We start from the raw sequence: 18,777 nt of genomic DNA, 5'->3' as shown, positions 1-18,777 counted from the left end.
TCCCGCCTCTTAGCCTATGTATACGATTTTTTTAGTTTACAGAAAGGTTTCCTTCAACGTTCCTTATTATATTACTTGTAATGCACTATACATTGAATTTGTATTATATATTCAAAAATAGATCTTATGTCTTGTGATATAAGATTCATTTTAAAACATCAATAACAGTGGCCGACAACCGGTTAAACTGCTACTCTTTCATATTCTTAATTATATCAATAAAAAGTTGTTATTTATAACTCATTTTAATACAAACATGGCAAGTGTAGTATATTTTAAGTGTAAAAATCTTCAAATGACAAAGATTTGTCGAATACCTTGTTCAGAATATCCATTTGAATTCGAAGATTTGCTAAACTGGCCGACAACCGGCTAAACCACCCTCTACCTATACTTATTTGAAACAGTAGTGTAGTAGTACAAACATTTACAACCATTTGATAATTAACGTAATTTTATCCAGAATTTACAGCGAAAACTTGATTAGGCACTTGTTGAACTGGCACTAGATAAGTGTTTGAGCCCACGTTTTGGTTCGTTCCCAAATTTTGTCCATGTATGGGGACGACCGCGTACATGTTCTGATTCTGGTTTTGAATGTATCCTGGATTTATCTGATTAGGAAGGGGATTGCTGGTAATTATTTGTCCGTTTTGATTTGGCTGTAAGATCATAGTTTGCTGGTTAGGTATTTGCTGGATTAATCCATTTTGGTTTGGTTGCAGAAGTATTTGTTGGTTCGGCATTGGAGCTTGCTGGTTTAACAAAATTGGCTGCGTAGATTGAGTTAGCAATTGCTGATTTCCTGGTTGACTGATTAGCTGGTTTGGTTGCTGATACGTCTGGATTGGTTGAGCTATGAGTTGCTGTTGGTTCAAAAGCGGTTGCTGGTTCAAGGGTTGTTGACCAAGTGGTATTATTTGTTGTTGGTTGCCGTATAAAGGTTGAGATCCTGGTTGAAGTAAGATCGGTTGATTTTGTTGTTGGTTCATCGGGTAAAATGGCTGCGTCTGAGGTTGGTTGATAGGGTACTGCTGAATCTGATTTGGTTGAGTTTGAAAAGGTTGCTGAACTTGATACTGTTGTTGGATTGGTTGTTGATAAGTTTGCTGTATTGGGGTTTGCATATTTGGATACTGTTGCTGTTGTAGTTGCTGGTTGTTTTGATAATTTTGTGGCATCAATGGTGGGGTATAACTAGGTTCATGTTGGTCAGGCTCATACACCGGTGCTGGTGGGCCGTAGAGAAGGTTCTGTGCTTCCTTGTTTAAATCATTATGGTTACCCTCTTCTGGTTGGTCTTGGTCTGCTTGATCGTCTTTCTCGTTTATGCGGTTGAGGGCATCGGCGGAGATGAACACTGGAACGTATTTTGGGTTGGTGGCTGTTGGGTTGCCAGGAGGAACTGGGTTGCCGATCGCAGAAGCGGCTAGTGCTGTTATCTGGAATCAGTGTATGATAAATGACGTGATATTGTCAAACAAAAGGAATGATTCAGAGAGTTACATAGTATCTATCCTACTCTAGCAGTACCTTACTCAATAACTCATTATCTAAACACACATAGCTCATAATAGCTTTGTTGCAACTTTTAAGTAGATAAAAAACAATTTATAAAAAGTTTCAATTGAGCTCTAAATACTTAAGTGGAGAAGAGGTTGTCTTTTGCCAATGTTCGTATTTACAAAAAAAAAATTAGAAACAAGAACCTATGTATCAAACCAGTTACCGCTAAAATAAGTACCTATTCCCTTTTACATATCTTTGCTTATTCACTATTTTACACGTGAACTTACCGTTAAAATAGCTGCTAACTTAAGGTCCATGTCGTAGGCTTAATTTCTCACTAATGAGCTTTAAATGCTGCGATTTTCGTTTTATAGCTGTCATTAACAGCATTAATTTGATCATAATGAATTTACCACTTATCACTATTTATACACAGGCATTTTAAATAAGTGAAGGGGCATAACCCAGGAAGAGTATTTAAGAATTGATAAGGAAATACGTTTACTATCACCACCTACATTCCTTCGTATAGTCGCATCTTTCGAACACTTGGAAATTATTAGTTCGTGTCGTACTTAGTTCGTTAGTGCACAAATGGGCGATTGTTTGCCCACATATTGATGCGCATGCTTGTCGACATTATATGAAAGCGCCTAAGTAATTTTTCAAGTCAATCACGGGTTGAACATCAGGTCTTCGGTGACCACGGCCGGTGCAACCAAGCCGTAACTTCGGAAGAAAAGGCAAAATACAGGAGGAGGGGTCAATTCTCCATACAAACGCTCTCGACTCTTTCCTCCCTGGTTTTTGGTGAGAGCAATGATTTTTTCAACATAAATTATTATTATTTTTGTCTCAGTGAGACCGTTTTGATTCTTTTGATATTCTTATTTTTAAAGACGCTAAGAGCTCATCAAAAACGTGTGTCAGTTGCATCGCTATCACCAATCTCACTTCCATTATCGTGAACTTCTGGTCCATCATTAGATCCGTTTTTGGCTCCACCAATACTAGACCCAGTTATTATGACACTTATTACGTTATCACCGATCTCAACGCCATCACCAACTTCGGACCCATCATTAGATTCAGCAGTAGATCTGCCATTGGCTCCTCCATTTTACTGGATCACATCACCAGAAATCAAGCCTGACCAAAATGTGACTTGAAAACTCAACATGCTTAACAAACATAGGTAGGTACCTAGGTATAACAATAAAAATAGGTACACTTTTCTCTTTAGTGGCGTAGCTTGTTTTAGGTAAAATTTTGATAATCAAGGATGATGGATGATGATCAGGGAAACGAATAATAAGACCATATACAGTTTGTAATCAGAAGTTCAATTTATTAGGTTTATTAAAATAGAAGTTATCGTTGCACAAACAAGCGTCTATCTCATTAATTTAAACAAACACAGACCCTTCTTGATAAAAAACAAGATGCTGTAGTGTCGTTAGCCGACAATGCTTTCAGGCAGCACTTGCAAGTCAAGCACATCGAGCCCGAGCGCCTGGACAGCGGCACCTACTAGCGGTGACAACGTAGAACCAGACCCACTTGAACCACCGCCAGTCCCAGTCCCACTAGATCCCCCACTAGATCCTCCAGCTCCGCCACCGCTACCACCGCTGACAATGCTGTCAGGCAACACTTCCAAGTCAACAACTTCGCGCCCGAGCGCCTGGACATCGACACCTAATAGTGGTGCTGTCGTAGGTCCAGATCCACCGCCGCCACTACCACCTGTCCCGCCAGATCCACCGCCAGTCCCACCAGTCCCACCAGTCCCACCAGTCCCACCAGTCCCTCCAGATCCGCCTCCCCCAGTCCCACCGCTCCCGCCGCCGGCACCGCCAGACTCGCCCGATTCTACATTGGTGTCCACTAAAGCCTGTATCAGCTCAGAGATGATGTTCTCGAGAGCACGCTCGTATCTCGAGGAGCAGACGACGCGAGGTACATACGGCCGCAGGCAGGGCCTGACGCAGGCGCAGGCAGGGGCTGGACGCAGTATGCATCTGCTTTCAGATACCTGGGGAAAACAAAAATGAACAAATTAGCTTTTGAGATAAAAACTTTTGCAAAACAGTCAGAAGAAAGCAAATGAAGTGCGATAAAACATTTGGGCAGACGAGAGGTAAAGCCAACATAATAGTTGTAAATTTTTACATAAAGTCACCGGACTATTTCCACATCTACACTATAAAAGTGTCGAATAGCAACAATCACCATCTTGTATCTAATATTAAATAAGTATGTTTCTCCATGATCTCGTCTGCCATTTCGTTAAAATCTGATTCCATGGATGAACGGGACTGAAGATTCTTTCAAACGTAAAAATAGTTTTCCAAGATGACAAAAAGGGAGGCCTTTGCAAAATCGGTAAAACAGAAAAATACCGAAGAAATTACATTCTTCCTTCCATGTAAGAAATATTAAGATTAGTTGGATCGGTAAATGATGCAATATTTTATCGTTGCATGTCAACATGCATACTCATCGAAAAAATGTTCCGTAAATATATTATTTACGTAATCGTAACTAATTATAAACTTTAGTAATTTTATCTACTTATATCTATTTACACATTTAGAAGTAGGTACATATTAATAAAACGGTCTTCCATCGTATTTCAATGTTTTGTATCTGAATAAACCTCGGTAATTTTGTGAAGTTGCGTTTTTGCTTAATTGCTTTATTTATTGTACCTTCTTTGAATAATTTACTTACCTATGTCTATTATTATTTTTTATGACTTGTGTATTGTTTAAGAGAATGCATACTTTCAATAAACTTGTTAAGACGTGAGAAACTGAGAACCGGTTAAAACATGTTTAAGGCTAATTCTATGTGAATAAAAATGTCTTTTGTGCATTTTTAAAGATAATATATATTTATTGTTTCCGTTTATTTGAATAATTCGGGTTTTAGGTAAAGAGATCCTTCGACGAACATGTCAAGGCATGATACTTTGTATTCATATTTAACAAAGCATTAACTGGTGTAAACATGTTTTAGACTAACGCACCGGTAATTCTTGTGACTTGAATTTTTTATTGTAACAACTTAGTTGCTTTATTATAGATGTTTATTGTATTGTAAAATGACAAAAAGTTTATTGTTTGCGTTCAGGTATAAGATGAACTGGTTGAAACAAGATTTATGGTACGTTCCCCTGCTCTCTACCATATTACGAGTATAAAAGCCAAAGAGAGTCGAGGCTGAATAAGTATTCCTGTAGAGGCAGCCTTCTGTACCAGAGCTCCTTGTATCTAGTGTGGTATATAGAGAAGTGGAGTGTGCGTTTAAAAGTGAAGTGTTTATAGACAGATCCAACAATGGACGTGAGTATGTTTTTCTTTTTAAATTACTGTAACCCATATTGCCTTTTTATAATATTGTTTCGTCTAGTGTTCTTTGTATTTAATTAATAGAATTGTTAATAGTGTTTAAAATATTGTCTTTCATTGTTTCAGTTCTCTGAAAATACTTTCAAGAACTATTACTACCCGGAAAATCAGGGTGATTCAACCGATGAGGAAGGTACAGCTGGTTTCAAAGTTAAGCAAGCCCTCGCAAAGAAACGTCCTGGAAATAATATTGACAGCTTCTTTGAACGACCTAAAAAGCAGTGTAAAACCTTGAAACGGTCTTCGAATGTAAGCAAAAGTTCGCCAGAAGGCGTGGCTAATTTATCATCTGGACAAGATGATGGGGCGTATTCATCTCACTTAATTAAAATAGAGATATATGATATGCAAACAATCAAAAACATCCCACCCACGGAACACTGGAAGCACGCGGACGTCAGACTGAAGTATTTTGCGTTGGAAGACGACTTGGAATTACAAAATACGCGAAATATTGTATATAATATTACAAAACAATTAGCTTCTAAGGACACATGTGTAAAATATTTTATAGATAATAAGAAACAGTGATAAATATAATTTTTAACGATAGCAGTAGGATAGTGTTAAAGTGTTTCACATTTCTTATCTTTCCTTTTTATGATTTAAGTAAATTTCCTTGTAAGATATTCTTTTGCATTGTTTCACATTAAAAATGACGAAAAGTGTTAAGTCGGTCCACTACATTTGTTAATATGTAATAACCCTCTTTGTTTTATAAAATGTATACTCTTTATTGAATTACTTAACGCAGAAACTCAATGTGGGGAGGCGGCCTCGTTTGACAATGGATTCTCTGAACTGTGATGTTTATGATGCGGAACTTATAAGACTCTGTGAAGTAATCGAACTAGATGAAGAGTTATATGAAGCCGCCCGACTTGTGAGCCAATGTCACGGAGAGACGTAAGTTATTTTCACTTAAAATATTCATGTTCCTGCATGTTCAAACCATTTAACGAATACCTGCTTCATGTTGAGTTTTAACTTGTTATGACCGGATCTTGTTTCTACTTGTAGCGATTATTCCATTACCTGCTGAACAATAGGATAGTTTTTTAACGAGGCGATACTTGATCTTATTGTTACGTTGATGGTAAGGTGGGAGAGCCCACATATATAAACGGGGTATCTGAGATTGTTATCATTCAGTGTTTTACCACCGTGCTTCAATAATTGTAATACTTATTTGTGACGTTCATTTCCAAAATGGTTTTTACTTACTATCATATTGGTCCCACTTTACCTCGTGACAAGATTGCACAATTAAGTAAAGAATTTATTTTAAAATGTTTCCATAACAGTATAAGGCTCTGGTACACAGAAAATAAGTTACCTTCTACATTAGTGGAAGATTTTGATATTAAACCATACTTTACACCATGTAGTGGTCATTATATCAACGATTCCAAGAAGAAAACTGTATCTGAAGATGTAATTGACGGTGTTTTAATGATGCAAGCCTATTGTCAGCAGTGTCGAAAAGATTTGAGTTAGTATAAATGAAGTAACATTTAAATATTTTTAATTATATCTCGCATCAGAGTATTTATAAATGTATATGTTTTCGTTGTTTTAGATCTTCTCAAATAGGAGGTGGATTGAAAAGGTCGGCTACAGTCACAGAGAACCTCCTATAGAGTGGCAGTCTTGTCATATTTGGTTCGCGATACGAGTCACCAGTGTTTGGGGTGCGAGGAGCGGGCGGGGAATGTGTTAAGCGCGCTGTGATTGGCCGTTTCAAGGACGGCGGGCAGTCGCGCCAGATGAAAAGGGACAGAAGTATGACTGTCCCTCTACTGACGCGTAAGTGGCCAATGTAAGTTGACCTATGCCGGCTCTGAATAAATTATAAATATGACTTATTTGTGGAATGTAATGCCGTCTGTTTTTAAATTTGAGCTTCTTGTTACCTTTCCACACCATTTCACACTACAGGTGGACATCTTTAAGGCATCAAAATACCCTTTTCCAATTTTTTTGTGCGAAAAACACGCGCTGCTTTCGGGTCTGTTACTTGGTCGATACTGATCGGGCACGGCGAGCGCCCGCGCTTATATCAGTGCAAATACTAGGAAGGCTGGCCACAGCGAGTCGTCTTGTAATAGATGTCTATAGGGGTTGGTCTGTGGCTACAGTTTTAGAGACAGAAGAAGAAGAAGTATCTGTTAAGAAAAGTCGCCTAGCTGTTGAGCCTACATCATCAACGTCATCTAAACCAACCCCTTCTGTCATTGTAAGTACAAATAATAATGCTGAAATTGAATGTTCTGTATGTAAAAAGTTAGTGTCTAAAAGATATTTTAAAAATCATTTAAACAGTAATCTTCATAAAAATAATGTTATAAGATCTGACTTAGAATGGATTGATGTTCAATTAATTGAGAATGCGTTTAAGAATAGGGTGGCCACTTATAGAATACTACTTAATGAAAAAGTTTACCAACCTTTTACACCTGAAACTATTTTACAAAAGAATAGAGATAAAATCTTTGCATTATTGGATCGTTCCCTTGGTAATCATTTTGCATTGAAAGTTAACTTTATTCTAAATGCCGATTTTACACAAGAGAGCAAACAAATCAATAATACTTTTGATTTCCAACTATGTAACAATATTATTGATACTAGTAGCGACAAGGATGAAATTTTCGAGTCCGTGGTTAAGGATATATTAACAAAATTATCTAACTTTGAAAGAAAAGACAGTGGGTGGGGTTTAGTAAAATTTAACTATCTAGATGTTAATGTTAACAAATTTAATCCGTTGCGCGGTTCTTCTTATATTGAGTTACCACGAGATATTCAAAATAAAAAAGCAGTTATTAATGTAAAAAATAGTGATCAAGAATGTTTTAGATGGGCAGTATTGTCAGGATTATACCCCCCAACAAACCATCGTTCAAACTGTACTAAATCGTATATTGTTCATAAAAATAAATTGAATTTTAGAGATTTAACTTTTCCAATAAAATTGGGGGATATTCCAAAATTTGAAAATTATAATAATATGAGCATAAACGTTTTTGGAATTGAATACAATTCTCAAAATAAAAAACATGATATAGTAGGGCCATTGCATTTAACAAAGTGTAGAAAAGATATCCATTTGAACTTATTGTATATATCCAAAAATAGTAACGGACATTATTGCTTTATCAAAAACTTATCTAGATTAGTATCTAAGCAATTATCAAATACACAGCATGCTGTTCATATTTGCGATGGATGCTTATCCAACTTCACAACTCATGAAAATTTAATGAAACATCAAAGAAACGATTGTTTCCATGTTTGCACACATTTACCTTCAGAACAAGATAAAAAGAAAAACTGGTTCAATGAAAACGTTCCCACCAATGAAGTTACCTTCGATAATTACGAACGTAAATTAAGGGTGCCTTTTGTTGTTTATGCTGATTTTGAAGCCTTTTTAAACCCAATAGCAACACAGTCAAATAACCCTACAACATCTTCTACTACAAATATTCAAAAACATGAGGTATATAGTTTTGGATATTATATTAAGTGTTCTTATAATGATAAATTGTCTGTGTATAGAACATACAAAGGTAAAGATTGCACCCAGGTATTTATGAAGTACATAGAAAAAGATTTAAAAAGCATTTGTAAGAGGAATACTTTCGGAAAAACTCCATTGCCTTTATCCACTGAAAATAATAAACATATTGCTCAGAGTAGGACATGTTACATTTGTGATAGAAATTTAAATAGTGATTCTATCATTTCCTACAATTTCCATACTGGTCTTTACGAAGGCGTAGCACATACATTTTGTTCTGAAAAATACAAAGCACCTCAATTTATACCTGTATTTTTTCATAATTTGAGTAACTATGATAGTCATTTCATAGTACATGGACTTGGTTTGGTGGAAGGGGACATTGAATTGATTCCACAGAACAAAGAAAAATACATTTCATTTTCTAAGAAGTTACAAATAAATAATCGCACAATCAAATTGAGGTTTGTAGATTCACTTAAATTTATGCCCAGCAGTCTTGATAAACTAGCAAAAAACTTGTTTCCTAAACAATTTCATGAATTAAAATTGAATTTCACTTGTGAGGACGATTTTAAACGCTTATTACGAAAGGGTGTGTATCCGTATGAATACATGACATCATACGATTCTTTAAAGTTAACTGATCTTCCCTCTAAAGACAATTTTTTTAGTTCTTTGACTGATAGTCACATCTCAGAAGATGATTATAATCATGCAAAAGATGTTTGGTCCCACTTTCGTTGCAAAAATATGGGCGATTATTCCGATTTATACCTAAAAACAGATGTTTTGTTACTGGCTGACGTATTTGAAAATTTTAGAAACCTTTGTCTTAAGACCTATGGTTTAGATCCCGCTCATTATTATACTGCTCCAGGATTAAGTTGGGATGCAATGTTATTTACTACAAAAATAAAATTAGAACTCCTAACTGATATAGATAAAATATCATTCATTGCAAAAAATATTCGAGGTGGCATATCGCAATGTAGTAACAGATATGCGAAAGCTAATAATAAATTTATGGATGATTTTGATTCAAACATACCATCGTCCTATCTTATGTATTTTGATGCAAACAACCTTTACGGATGGGCTATGTCTCAATGTCTCCCTACAGGTAAATTTGAATGGGTTCATGTAGATACAGACTTCAATATAGCCGATGACGCTGATCATGGTTTCATATTAGAAGTTGACCTCGAATACCCTAACGAAATTCATGACTCACATTCAGATTTACCATTCTGTCCTGAAAACGTTTGTTTGGGTAATTGTAAAGAAAAAAAACTGATTCCTAATTTAAATAGAAAAACTAATTATGTAATTCATTATCGAAATCTAAAACAGTGTTTGAAGAATGGTTTGGTATTAAGTAAAATACATCGCATTCTTAAATTTCAGCAGTCTATGTGGTTAAAAAGTTACATAGATTTAAATACCCACATGAGATCGCTGGCATCATCTGATTTTGAAAAAGATTTTTTTAAACTAATGAACAATTCAGTGTTCGGTAAGACTATGGAAAATGTTGCAAAACGTGTAAACGTCAAATTATTAAATCACTGGGAAAATCGAGGGAAATCGCAAGGGGTTCAGTCTTTGATAGCTAGACCTGAGTTCCACAGTCTATCCATATTCTCAGAGAATTTAGTAGCTGTTCAATTGAAAAAAACTAAAGTCTTTTATAATAAACCGATTTATTTGGGGTTTTGTGTATTAGATATATCAAAAACTTTAATGTATGACTTTCACTACAACTACATGAAAATCAAATATCCTAACAAACTCAAACTTCTTTATACAGATACAGATAGTTTAATTTATCAAATTTTCACTAAAAATTTTTATGCAGATATAAAACAAGATCTTAATTTCTATTTTGATACATCTGACTATCCTCCTATCAATAAATATAATTTCCCACTTATAAATAAAAAGCGATTAGGATTTTTCAAAGATGAAAATAATGGTAGAATTTTAAAAGAGTTCGTTGGTCTAAAATCTAAAATGTATGCCTTAGATGTTGAAAAGTATGATGAGAATGATGACAAAAAAGGTAAATATGGTGTTTTATCAAAAGCTAAAGGAGTCAATGTATGTGTTACAAAGAAATTTACTCTAAATAATTTCAAAACATGTTTATTTAATAAAAATGTGCAACGTGCTCAAATGCTAAGATTTAAATCTATAAAACATGTAATATTCACTCAAAAAATTAATAAAATATCATTATCTCATGATGATACAAAACGTTACTTATTAGAAAACACTTGTGACACCCTTGCGTGGGGACATTGTAAAATAAAAAAATAATTTAAATTTTGTCATGTAAATGACAGAACATTCAAATTCGAATTATTGTTTGTAATATATATTTTTTATGTAAATTTGAATAGTTAACTTAAATTTAATTGTAAATTATATTTTAATTAATTGTCTAATTTAACATTTATTCGTGTTTTGGCATAAGAATATTGTAAACATAGATTTATTGTTTTTTATGTTTAAATTTAAATTGGTGGTTGGGTATATAAAATGTAACAATAGATTATAAAGAAAAGTGTTAATATCAAAATAAATATACATATTTTTTATCAGGTTTTTTTTTTTTTTTTTTTTACTCTACTTTAGTTTAAATAGTAATATGTTTATTGAATAGCACCATTTAATGTCTATCCGCATTCATATCAACACTGTTAAACATATTACAGCATTCAAAGATGATTCATTTTTATCATCCTTTCACTACCATTGTCGCAGGTCCCAGTGGGTGTGGCAAAACTCAATTTGTTACAAATTTTTTGAATAATACTAAAGAGATATGTAACATAGAATTTGATGAAATTATTTGGTGTTATGATGAAATGCAACCTCTTTATAATCTAGAAAATGTAAATTATAGTCAAGGAATACCAGATTTTTCAATTTTCGATGGGAAAAAACCTAAACTTCTAATAATAGATGATTTAATGAGAGAATCAGATGGACGAGTTGTTGATATTTTTACTAAAGGAAGTCATCATAGAAATTTAAGTGTTTTTTATATAACACAAAACATATTTCATCAAGGAAGAGGTCAACGTGATATTTCACTGAACACAAGCTACATTGTATTTTTTAAGAACCCTAGAGATAAAACTCAAATACGATACCTGTCACGACAAGTTTGTCCTGAAAACTCAAAATTCGTGGATGAAGCCTACAAAGATGCTACAAAGGATGCTCATGGTTACCTTATGATTGATCTGAAACAAAATACAAATGACATATGTCGTTTTAAAACAAAAATATTTCCATTTGATGGACATTGCACAGTGTATGTACCCAAAAAAGGATTTAAATATGATAAAAATCAACAAATTTTAGTCAGTTCTACATGATGCATGCAAGAGTAAACACATATAAACATTTATTAGAAGCATTGCACTTGCTTAAACCCAAATATCGTACTGCATTACTTAAATCTTGTGATGATGAAGAGATCAACATTATATGCGAGTGCATTTATAATGTTCTGAATGGGAAAATTCCTTTAGAAAAAAAGGAAAAAACAAAGTTAAAAAAGTACAAAGACATATTAAGGAAATTAGTTTCAAAAGGTAAACATAAATTAAGAAAAACGGTTATAATTCAAAAAGGAGGTGCCTTTTTACCTATTATTTTAGGAGCAGTTCTAAGTGCCTTAGTTAACTCTTTATCATAAATAAACAAAATGGAAAACACGAAAAAAATGTTATTAGTTGAATCGGACTTTATTGAAAAGTTGAAACGCAATGAGAATCCTCCTGAAAATTCCTCATCTCGGCTAGATGAAGAAATGCAAAAAATTCTCAAAAGTAAAATGAACGATCGTGAAAAATGGATGCTTTATTCTCAAGCATTGCAGCGGTTTCTACATTTTATTGAAACAGATCGAAAACCGTTTAAGATACCTATAGTAATGGAGGGGTTCGATCAATTCAACAAAGAAAGTAATGATATCATAAATTCAAAGATACCCAAAAAGGAGGAGACAGAATATAAGGAATCAGCGAAAGGTGATGTAACTGAGATAGCTGCACCATCTTTGTTTAACACGACACCTGGTGAAATAAATCAAGAATCAATGCCGATCAGTCCATCAAAAATAATAGAGATATTACCTAAATCTTATGAAAAAAAAGCTAGAACGCTATTAGATTACATTGTTTTAAGTAAACCTAAAATTTGGTGGAAGCAGACTGGTGAAGTTGTTATAAACAACCAGACTATTCAAAATAGCAATATTACCGATTTGGTGAGCGACACGGTTAGATGTCTTAAACGTCCTAAACCAATTGGGTGGGAAGTGTTTGCTTTACTTTTAAAAGATATCAAAGTTCCTAAGTCATGCATTGGTAATCCTACAAATTTAGCATTTATTAATGACACTCCTTTGATTGAGCCCTTTACCCCCTCTACTTCTATAAGAACACGAGCCTCGTTAGATAAAGAAAACAACACATCTACTCCTCTTACTACACGAGTACAAAAATCATCTGCAAAAACTATAAATTGGGAAAGATGGACTCCTTATTAGATATTAACAGAATCTACTATGATATCTCTCATCCCGCTGGTTATAGCAGTTTAAATAATTTAACAAAGGAAATGAAAGGTCAAATGAATAAAGAAGATGTAAAAAAATGGTTACAATCTCAAGACACGTATACACTACATAAACCTGTTCACAGGCGGTTTACTAGAAATAGATACATTCTATCTAACTTTAATGAACTTTGGCAAGCTGATTTGAGTGACATGAGTACATATAGTCAATTTAATGATGGTTACAAATATATTCTTTGTGTTATCGATGTATTCAGTAAATATGCTTTTGCAAGAGCCATGAAGAAGAAGGATTCAGCAACAGTTAAACATTGTTTTGAAAGCATATTTACTGAAGCCAACTCAGTTCCTCGTCATATCCAATCTGATAAAGGTACGGAATTCGTTTCAAAGGTGGTAAGAGATTATTTCAAAAGTAAAAATATTAATTATTATACCACTAATAACCCTGATATTAAAGCAAGTATAGTAGAAAGGTTCCAGAGAACTCTTAAAACGAAAATGTGGCGTTACTTCACTCATAAGAATACATATAATTACATAAATGTTCTACAAGATCTTCTTTATTCTTACAACCACAGCTATCATTCAAGCATAAAAATGTGTCCAGTTGATGTTAACTCTAATAATATTATGACTGTTTGGTGTAATTTATATGATCGCAATACAGATAGACAAATCTCACTAGAAACTGCAAAACTAAACGTAGGAGATCATGTTAGAATCACTAAATACAAACATATATTTCAAAAAGGTTACGAAAGTAATTGGAGTGATGAAATATTTATAATTAATTCAATTATTAAAAGATCTCCTCGGATTGTTTATACACTAAGGGATTTGGAAGGCGAACGCATAATTGGGACGTTCTATTCAAAAGAATTACAAAAAGTAACTTACCTCCCCTCCAACGAGTATAAAATTGATAAAATATTACGTTCACGTCGAGTTGCTGGCAGAAAGGAAATACTAGTGAAGTGGCAAGGTTATCCTAATAAATTTAATTCTTGGATACCTGAATCAAGCTTAAAGAAAATATGAGTGATAATAGCTTTTATTTAACTTTGTTAAGTAATAGTTCATCCGATTATTACACAGATAATACGACTGCACATTTTTTAACAAAATTACCAAAGACCATTAAATTGGATGGAGAATGGGTAGTTGGTTTGGTGGAATTTCAATACCCTTGTTCTATGTATAATGTACAAGAGCATGAAAACATAATTTATATAAAGAAAAAAGTGTTTTCGCCTGCTGACAAGACTTCAAAAATTGTGGATATAAAAACTCATATACCAGCCACTACTTACGATAATATAGATCACTTTCTTCAAGCGTTTAATGAAAACCCTCAGTTAAAAAATAATGTAAAATTTCGTTATGATGAACTAACAAAAATGATAGGAGTAACAACATCAAATAAAGATATCACTTCTATCATAACAACCCCAATACTAAGTCTTCAAATGGGTTTTAAACCAAGAACAAATTTGAAACAAATCACATTGGGAAAAAACCCAGCAAATTTATATTTAGGTTTACCATCTCAAATATTTGTTTATACAGATATCATTCATCCACAAGTAGTTGGAGATGTTATAACATCGTTACTTAGAATAATACCTTTAGATCCAACTAAGTTCATTTATGGAGCTTATAAAACACATATTTTCTCACCTGCTCACTATGTACCAGTTTTACGAAGAGAGTTTGATACAATTGAAATAGATATAAGAACAACAACCGGTGTTAGAGTACCATTTCAATTTGGGTCTTAGACGAAACAATATTATAAAAAGGCAATATGGGTTACAGTAATTTAAAAAGAAAAACATACTCACGTCCATTGTTGGATCTGTCTATAAACACTTCACTTTTAAACGCACACTCCACTTCTCTATATACCACACTAGATACAAGGAGCTCTGGTACAGAAGGCTGCCTCTACAGGAATACTTATTCAGCCTCGACTCTCTTTGGCTTTTATACTCGTAATATGGTAGAGAGCAGGGGAACGTACCATAAATCTTGTTTCAACCAGTTCATCTTATACCTGAACGCAAACAATAAACTTTTTGTCATTTTACAATACAATAAACATCTATAATAAAGCAACTAAGTTGTTACAATAAAAAATTCAAGTCACAAGAATTACCGGTGCGTTAGTCTAAAACATGTTTACACCAGTTAATGCTTTGTTAAATATGAATACAAAGTATCATGCCTTGACATGTTCGTCGAAGGATCTCTTTACCTAAAACCCGAATTATTCAAATAAACGGAAACAATAAATATATATTATCTTTAAAAATGCACAAAAGACATTTTTATTCACATAGAATTAGCCTTAAACATGTTTTAACCGGTTCTCAGTTTCTCACGTCTTAACAAGTTTATTGAAAGTATGCATTCTCTTAAACAATACACAAGTCATAAAAAATAATAATAGACATAGGTAAGTAAATTATTCAAAGAAGGTACAATAAATAAAGCAATTAAGCAAAAACGCAACTTCACAAAATTACCGAGGTTTATTCAGATACAAAACATTGAAATATATGTAAAAAAAAAAAAAGTTTGATAAGATGGGAAATTAACTTTTATTAAGACGTAATCAAAAATTGACTTATTAATCATATGTACAAATTTGGTAATACAACAAAGAGATGTATGATAGAAATAGGTATAAGATATCATAAATATTCGAGAAAAAGAAAGATACGCTAGATAGGATCGTTAAGTTTAGGTATTTGGATAAACTTAAATGTAACTCAGAAGTTCTTAAGTTAAAACGTAATTATAATACATTTCATAAATACCTACATTTATAGAAATAAAAATAAAAGTAGGTGAAACTCAGTTAGGTTTCATAAAGGTAAGTCTAGACTACTTAGGTTAACTAAGAGTAGGTTTTAATTAAATTTGGTTAGGTTACGAATGGAAAAGTTAGGTATTTTAATTAGGTTAGGTTAGGTTAGAATCGCAATCCATATGATCACAAAGTTATACTAAAAATTAATTATAAAATACCTATCAGTATGAGACACAAGGAAAAGGTGTGCATGACACTGCCAGGTAGCTGGGTAGGGTAACAATGGTATCGCGTCTGTCAATTAAGTCAATTTCAGTGGATCTGTTTTGTCTTTATGGCTGTAGGGAATAATTTAACATTAATTCGATAAATTCAAAAACTACCAAGGTTACTTGCATGCGGTTTTCACATAATTATCTGCAATAGAGCCTTTCTTGAGGATATATAATATCATTTCTCAAAGTTTTGTCTATAACCCTTGCAAAGCTGGGGTGGGTCGCCACTGTTGCCAGTATTAAATTAGATAGATAGATCTTTATTTGCATTCCAATATATTACATGGGCATATACATAATGGACCCTGGGAAGGGTGTAGCAAAACATTGTTTACAATCATCTTACATACTAGTAATAACGATAAATTTTACAAATATACATATCATTTAGATGAAATCAATATATATTTAGGGTAGGTATACTCACCTGCCAAAGCGTTGATATCAAACCCAGAAAAAGTATCCTAACGAATACCATAGTTATGTTTTGCGTAAGACTGTCATTTTGAATAAAAACATGTCCTATATATAGGAAATGACATAATTGCATCACAACCTAGTAACCTATTTTTGTTCACTAGGTCAGTCCGATAATAATATTAAACCAAAAACACGTAAATAATTAAAACTGTTAATATCAGTATTGCGATTACGACACTAGTGCTGAATAGAGGAAAATCGAAACGAGTGGTGATAAATGAAATCACCAAAGGCAATGTTTTAAATCGACACGACAATGACACGACACGAGTTACGAATTCCTTCTTCGCACATTCAAATTTGGAACGTTCTGTTCAAGAAAGAATCATGGCGGAATTACATTAGTCGATAACTCGTTCGGTATATGCATACGGGGAGTCCCCGCAGGCGAGATAGCAACCAATGAAAGTGGTGCAATTTAATTGGTCGTTAACTCGTTCGGTATGCAGCATACGGGGACTCCCCGCAGGCGAGATAACAACCAATTAAAGTTTTAAGACGCTACAGGAGCGAAAATTCTAAAATGGAAAGGAGCCCCCCTTTCCTTGGTCCTTGGTTTAGTCAACATATTAATTATTAAGGACAGTCTTTTCATGTACATGTCTCTGGTAATTGAAATACTAGTATAAATATTACGCAGTTATAATTTTGAAATATGTCTATTCTTTTGGTCTTAGCATACGTAAATATTATCATGTCACGTACGGAAATTTATAAGTGTATTAGTGTCACACCTGAAAGAGGATGAAAGTATAGAATTTCCTAATACTTATTTCATTTGTATTCGTATAGTCGTATTGTTTGTATAAGGATCAATCCTATATTTTAATTTTTTTCTGTTTCCTTCGCTTTAGCACTTGTTCGGAATAGGTGTTCGGTATCAAGACTGCCAAGAGTGCCAAGTAGCGTTATTAACTGTGGAAGGATAATTGTTCGACCTTCCACAGTCTGCCCATCGTCCATCAATCGGCACAGCTGATTGACGATGCGTTCGCTACCTGATCTATCAGCGTGCAGCGGGTACCGTACTGAGTGATAGGCCCTGTACAGGGTGCTTGGAATAGAATAGACGAGAAAACACATACATAACACAAATCACGATTTAAATCTTCGCCAAACTGCACAGCAGTTTGTTGGCCAGCGGTTTGAGAACAAGCCGGGTGCAGGTAGTGTGTCTCGATTAGAACATAATGAATAATTGTTTTAATGAATGAAAGTTTATTCACAAGAACATAATATGGTTAGACACCTAAACTTCTTTCTGTTTTGTGTCTGACGTTGCGTTCACTAACGGCTTAGCTCACAAGGATAATTGTCCGACCTTCCACAGCTGGCCCATCGTCCATCAATCGGTACACAGCTGATATTGTATTAGCTAAATATTTTTTTTGATCACTAGAAGCTACCTAACCTAGATATACCGGATAAATTAATTAAATACCTATATCTTTAATATCAATAAATTATTAACACACTACAGAGACATTAAAATCTAGCATATTTATATTTTATTAGGTACCTAACCTTTTATAACTCTTATTTAGTTATTTCATTCCGAGCACCCTGGCCACCCTGTATCGCACGACCGAGCGCGTAGCTTTGGTTCAAGCGTAACAACTTCAACAAGCATTTAGAATGAATCCTAGTATCCATCATTCGATACAGGACGTTCGCATTTTACAGCTGACATCTAGAAATGCCACTTATAAGCTGTAGTCTCTAATAATTATGGTTTTTACCTTCATATCAAAACGTTTGTCTAGCCATAACTTCGAAAGGCCTTTCGGCCCGGTAGTACCGCAGCAAACGTGTTAATTGATCCTAGTATTCCTAGCCAAATGGTGTATTCGACAATAGGCTACTTGCCTCTTAGTCAAATCAGCTTTTTTAAGAACTGTCAAAACGAATGTGAACGACTTGCTAATATGGAATTTACATAAAATCGAATTGAGTGACGTCACGGTCAACTCAGTTACTTTATGTATGTCTACCCAACTTATTAAATAGAAATTGGATTTAAAAATAACTTCTGTCCATGTTTTTCTTATAGTTATCTGATGCTTTCTTTCGTGCATGGTATAAAATATTTTATTTTAACTATAATCAAATTCCCTATTAGGGGGACCTCTTCTCCATTCCAGAAACCAATGCTAGGTTGCCTGGGTTCCT

The 18,777-nt window shown here is 33.9% G+C and overlaps 2 protein-coding genes across 2 annotated transcripts; both read right to left on the bottom strand.

Annotated features, from left to right (window-relative positions):
• Nucleotides 1-257: 257 nt before the first annotated feature.
• LOC125233693 (putative mediator of RNA polymerase II transcription subunit 12) lies at nucleotides 258-1,922 on the bottom strand. Its single transcript, XM_048139778.1, has 2 exons — nucleotides 1,797-1,922; nucleotides 258-1,442 (listed from the first exon to the last, which is right to left on the bottom strand). Exons 1-2 carry the CDS (start codon nucleotides 1,824-1,826, stop codon nucleotides 456-458), a joined length of 1,017 nt encoding a protein of 338 aa, XP_047995735.1. The 5' UTR covers nucleotides 1,827-1,922; the 3' UTR covers nucleotides 258-455.
• Nucleotides 1,923-2,831: 909 nt separating this feature from the next.
• LOC125233599 (glycine-rich protein DOT1-like) lies at nucleotides 2,832-16,724 on the bottom strand. Its single transcript, XM_048139658.1, has 2 exons — nucleotides 16,556-16,724; nucleotides 2,832-3,544 (listed from the first exon to the last, which is right to left on the bottom strand). Exons 1-2 carry the CDS (start codon nucleotides 16,676-16,678, stop codon nucleotides 2,966-2,968), a joined length of 702 nt encoding a protein of 233 aa, XP_047995615.1. The 5' UTR covers nucleotides 16,679-16,724; the 3' UTR covers nucleotides 2,832-2,965.
• Between the last annotated feature and the right edge of the window lie 2,053 nt (nucleotides 16,725-18,777).

Source organism: Leguminivora glycinivorella, chromosome 14 (assembly GCF_023078275.1).
Source record: "Leguminivora glycinivorella isolate SPB_JAAS2020 chromosome 14, LegGlyc_1.1, whole genome shotgun sequence".
In the NCBI taxonomy this organism is placed as follows: Eukaryota; Metazoa; Arthropoda; class Insecta; order Lepidoptera; family Tortricidae; genus Leguminivora; species Leguminivora glycinivorella.
This window is presented reverse-complemented; position numbering and strand designations above follow the sequence as displayed.

Bases quoted from the DNA above. Each gene is read 5' to 3' on its own strand.
- LOC125233599 (XM_048139658.1), bottom strand. From the start codon at position 16,678: ATGCAATTATGTCATTTCCTATATATAGGACATGTTTTTATTCAAAAT. The intron at 3,545-16,555 runs GTGAGTATACCT...TGTTTTCCCCAG, and splicing joins TGATATCAACGCTTTGGCAG to GTATCTGAAAGCAGATGCAT.
- LOC125233693 (XM_048139778.1), bottom strand. From the start codon at position 1,826: ATGGACCTTAAGTTAGCAGCTATTTTAACG. The intron at 1,443-1,796 runs GTAAGTTCACGT...CACTGATTCCAG, and splicing joins AGTTAGCAGCTATTTTAACG to ATAACAGCACTAGCCGCTTC.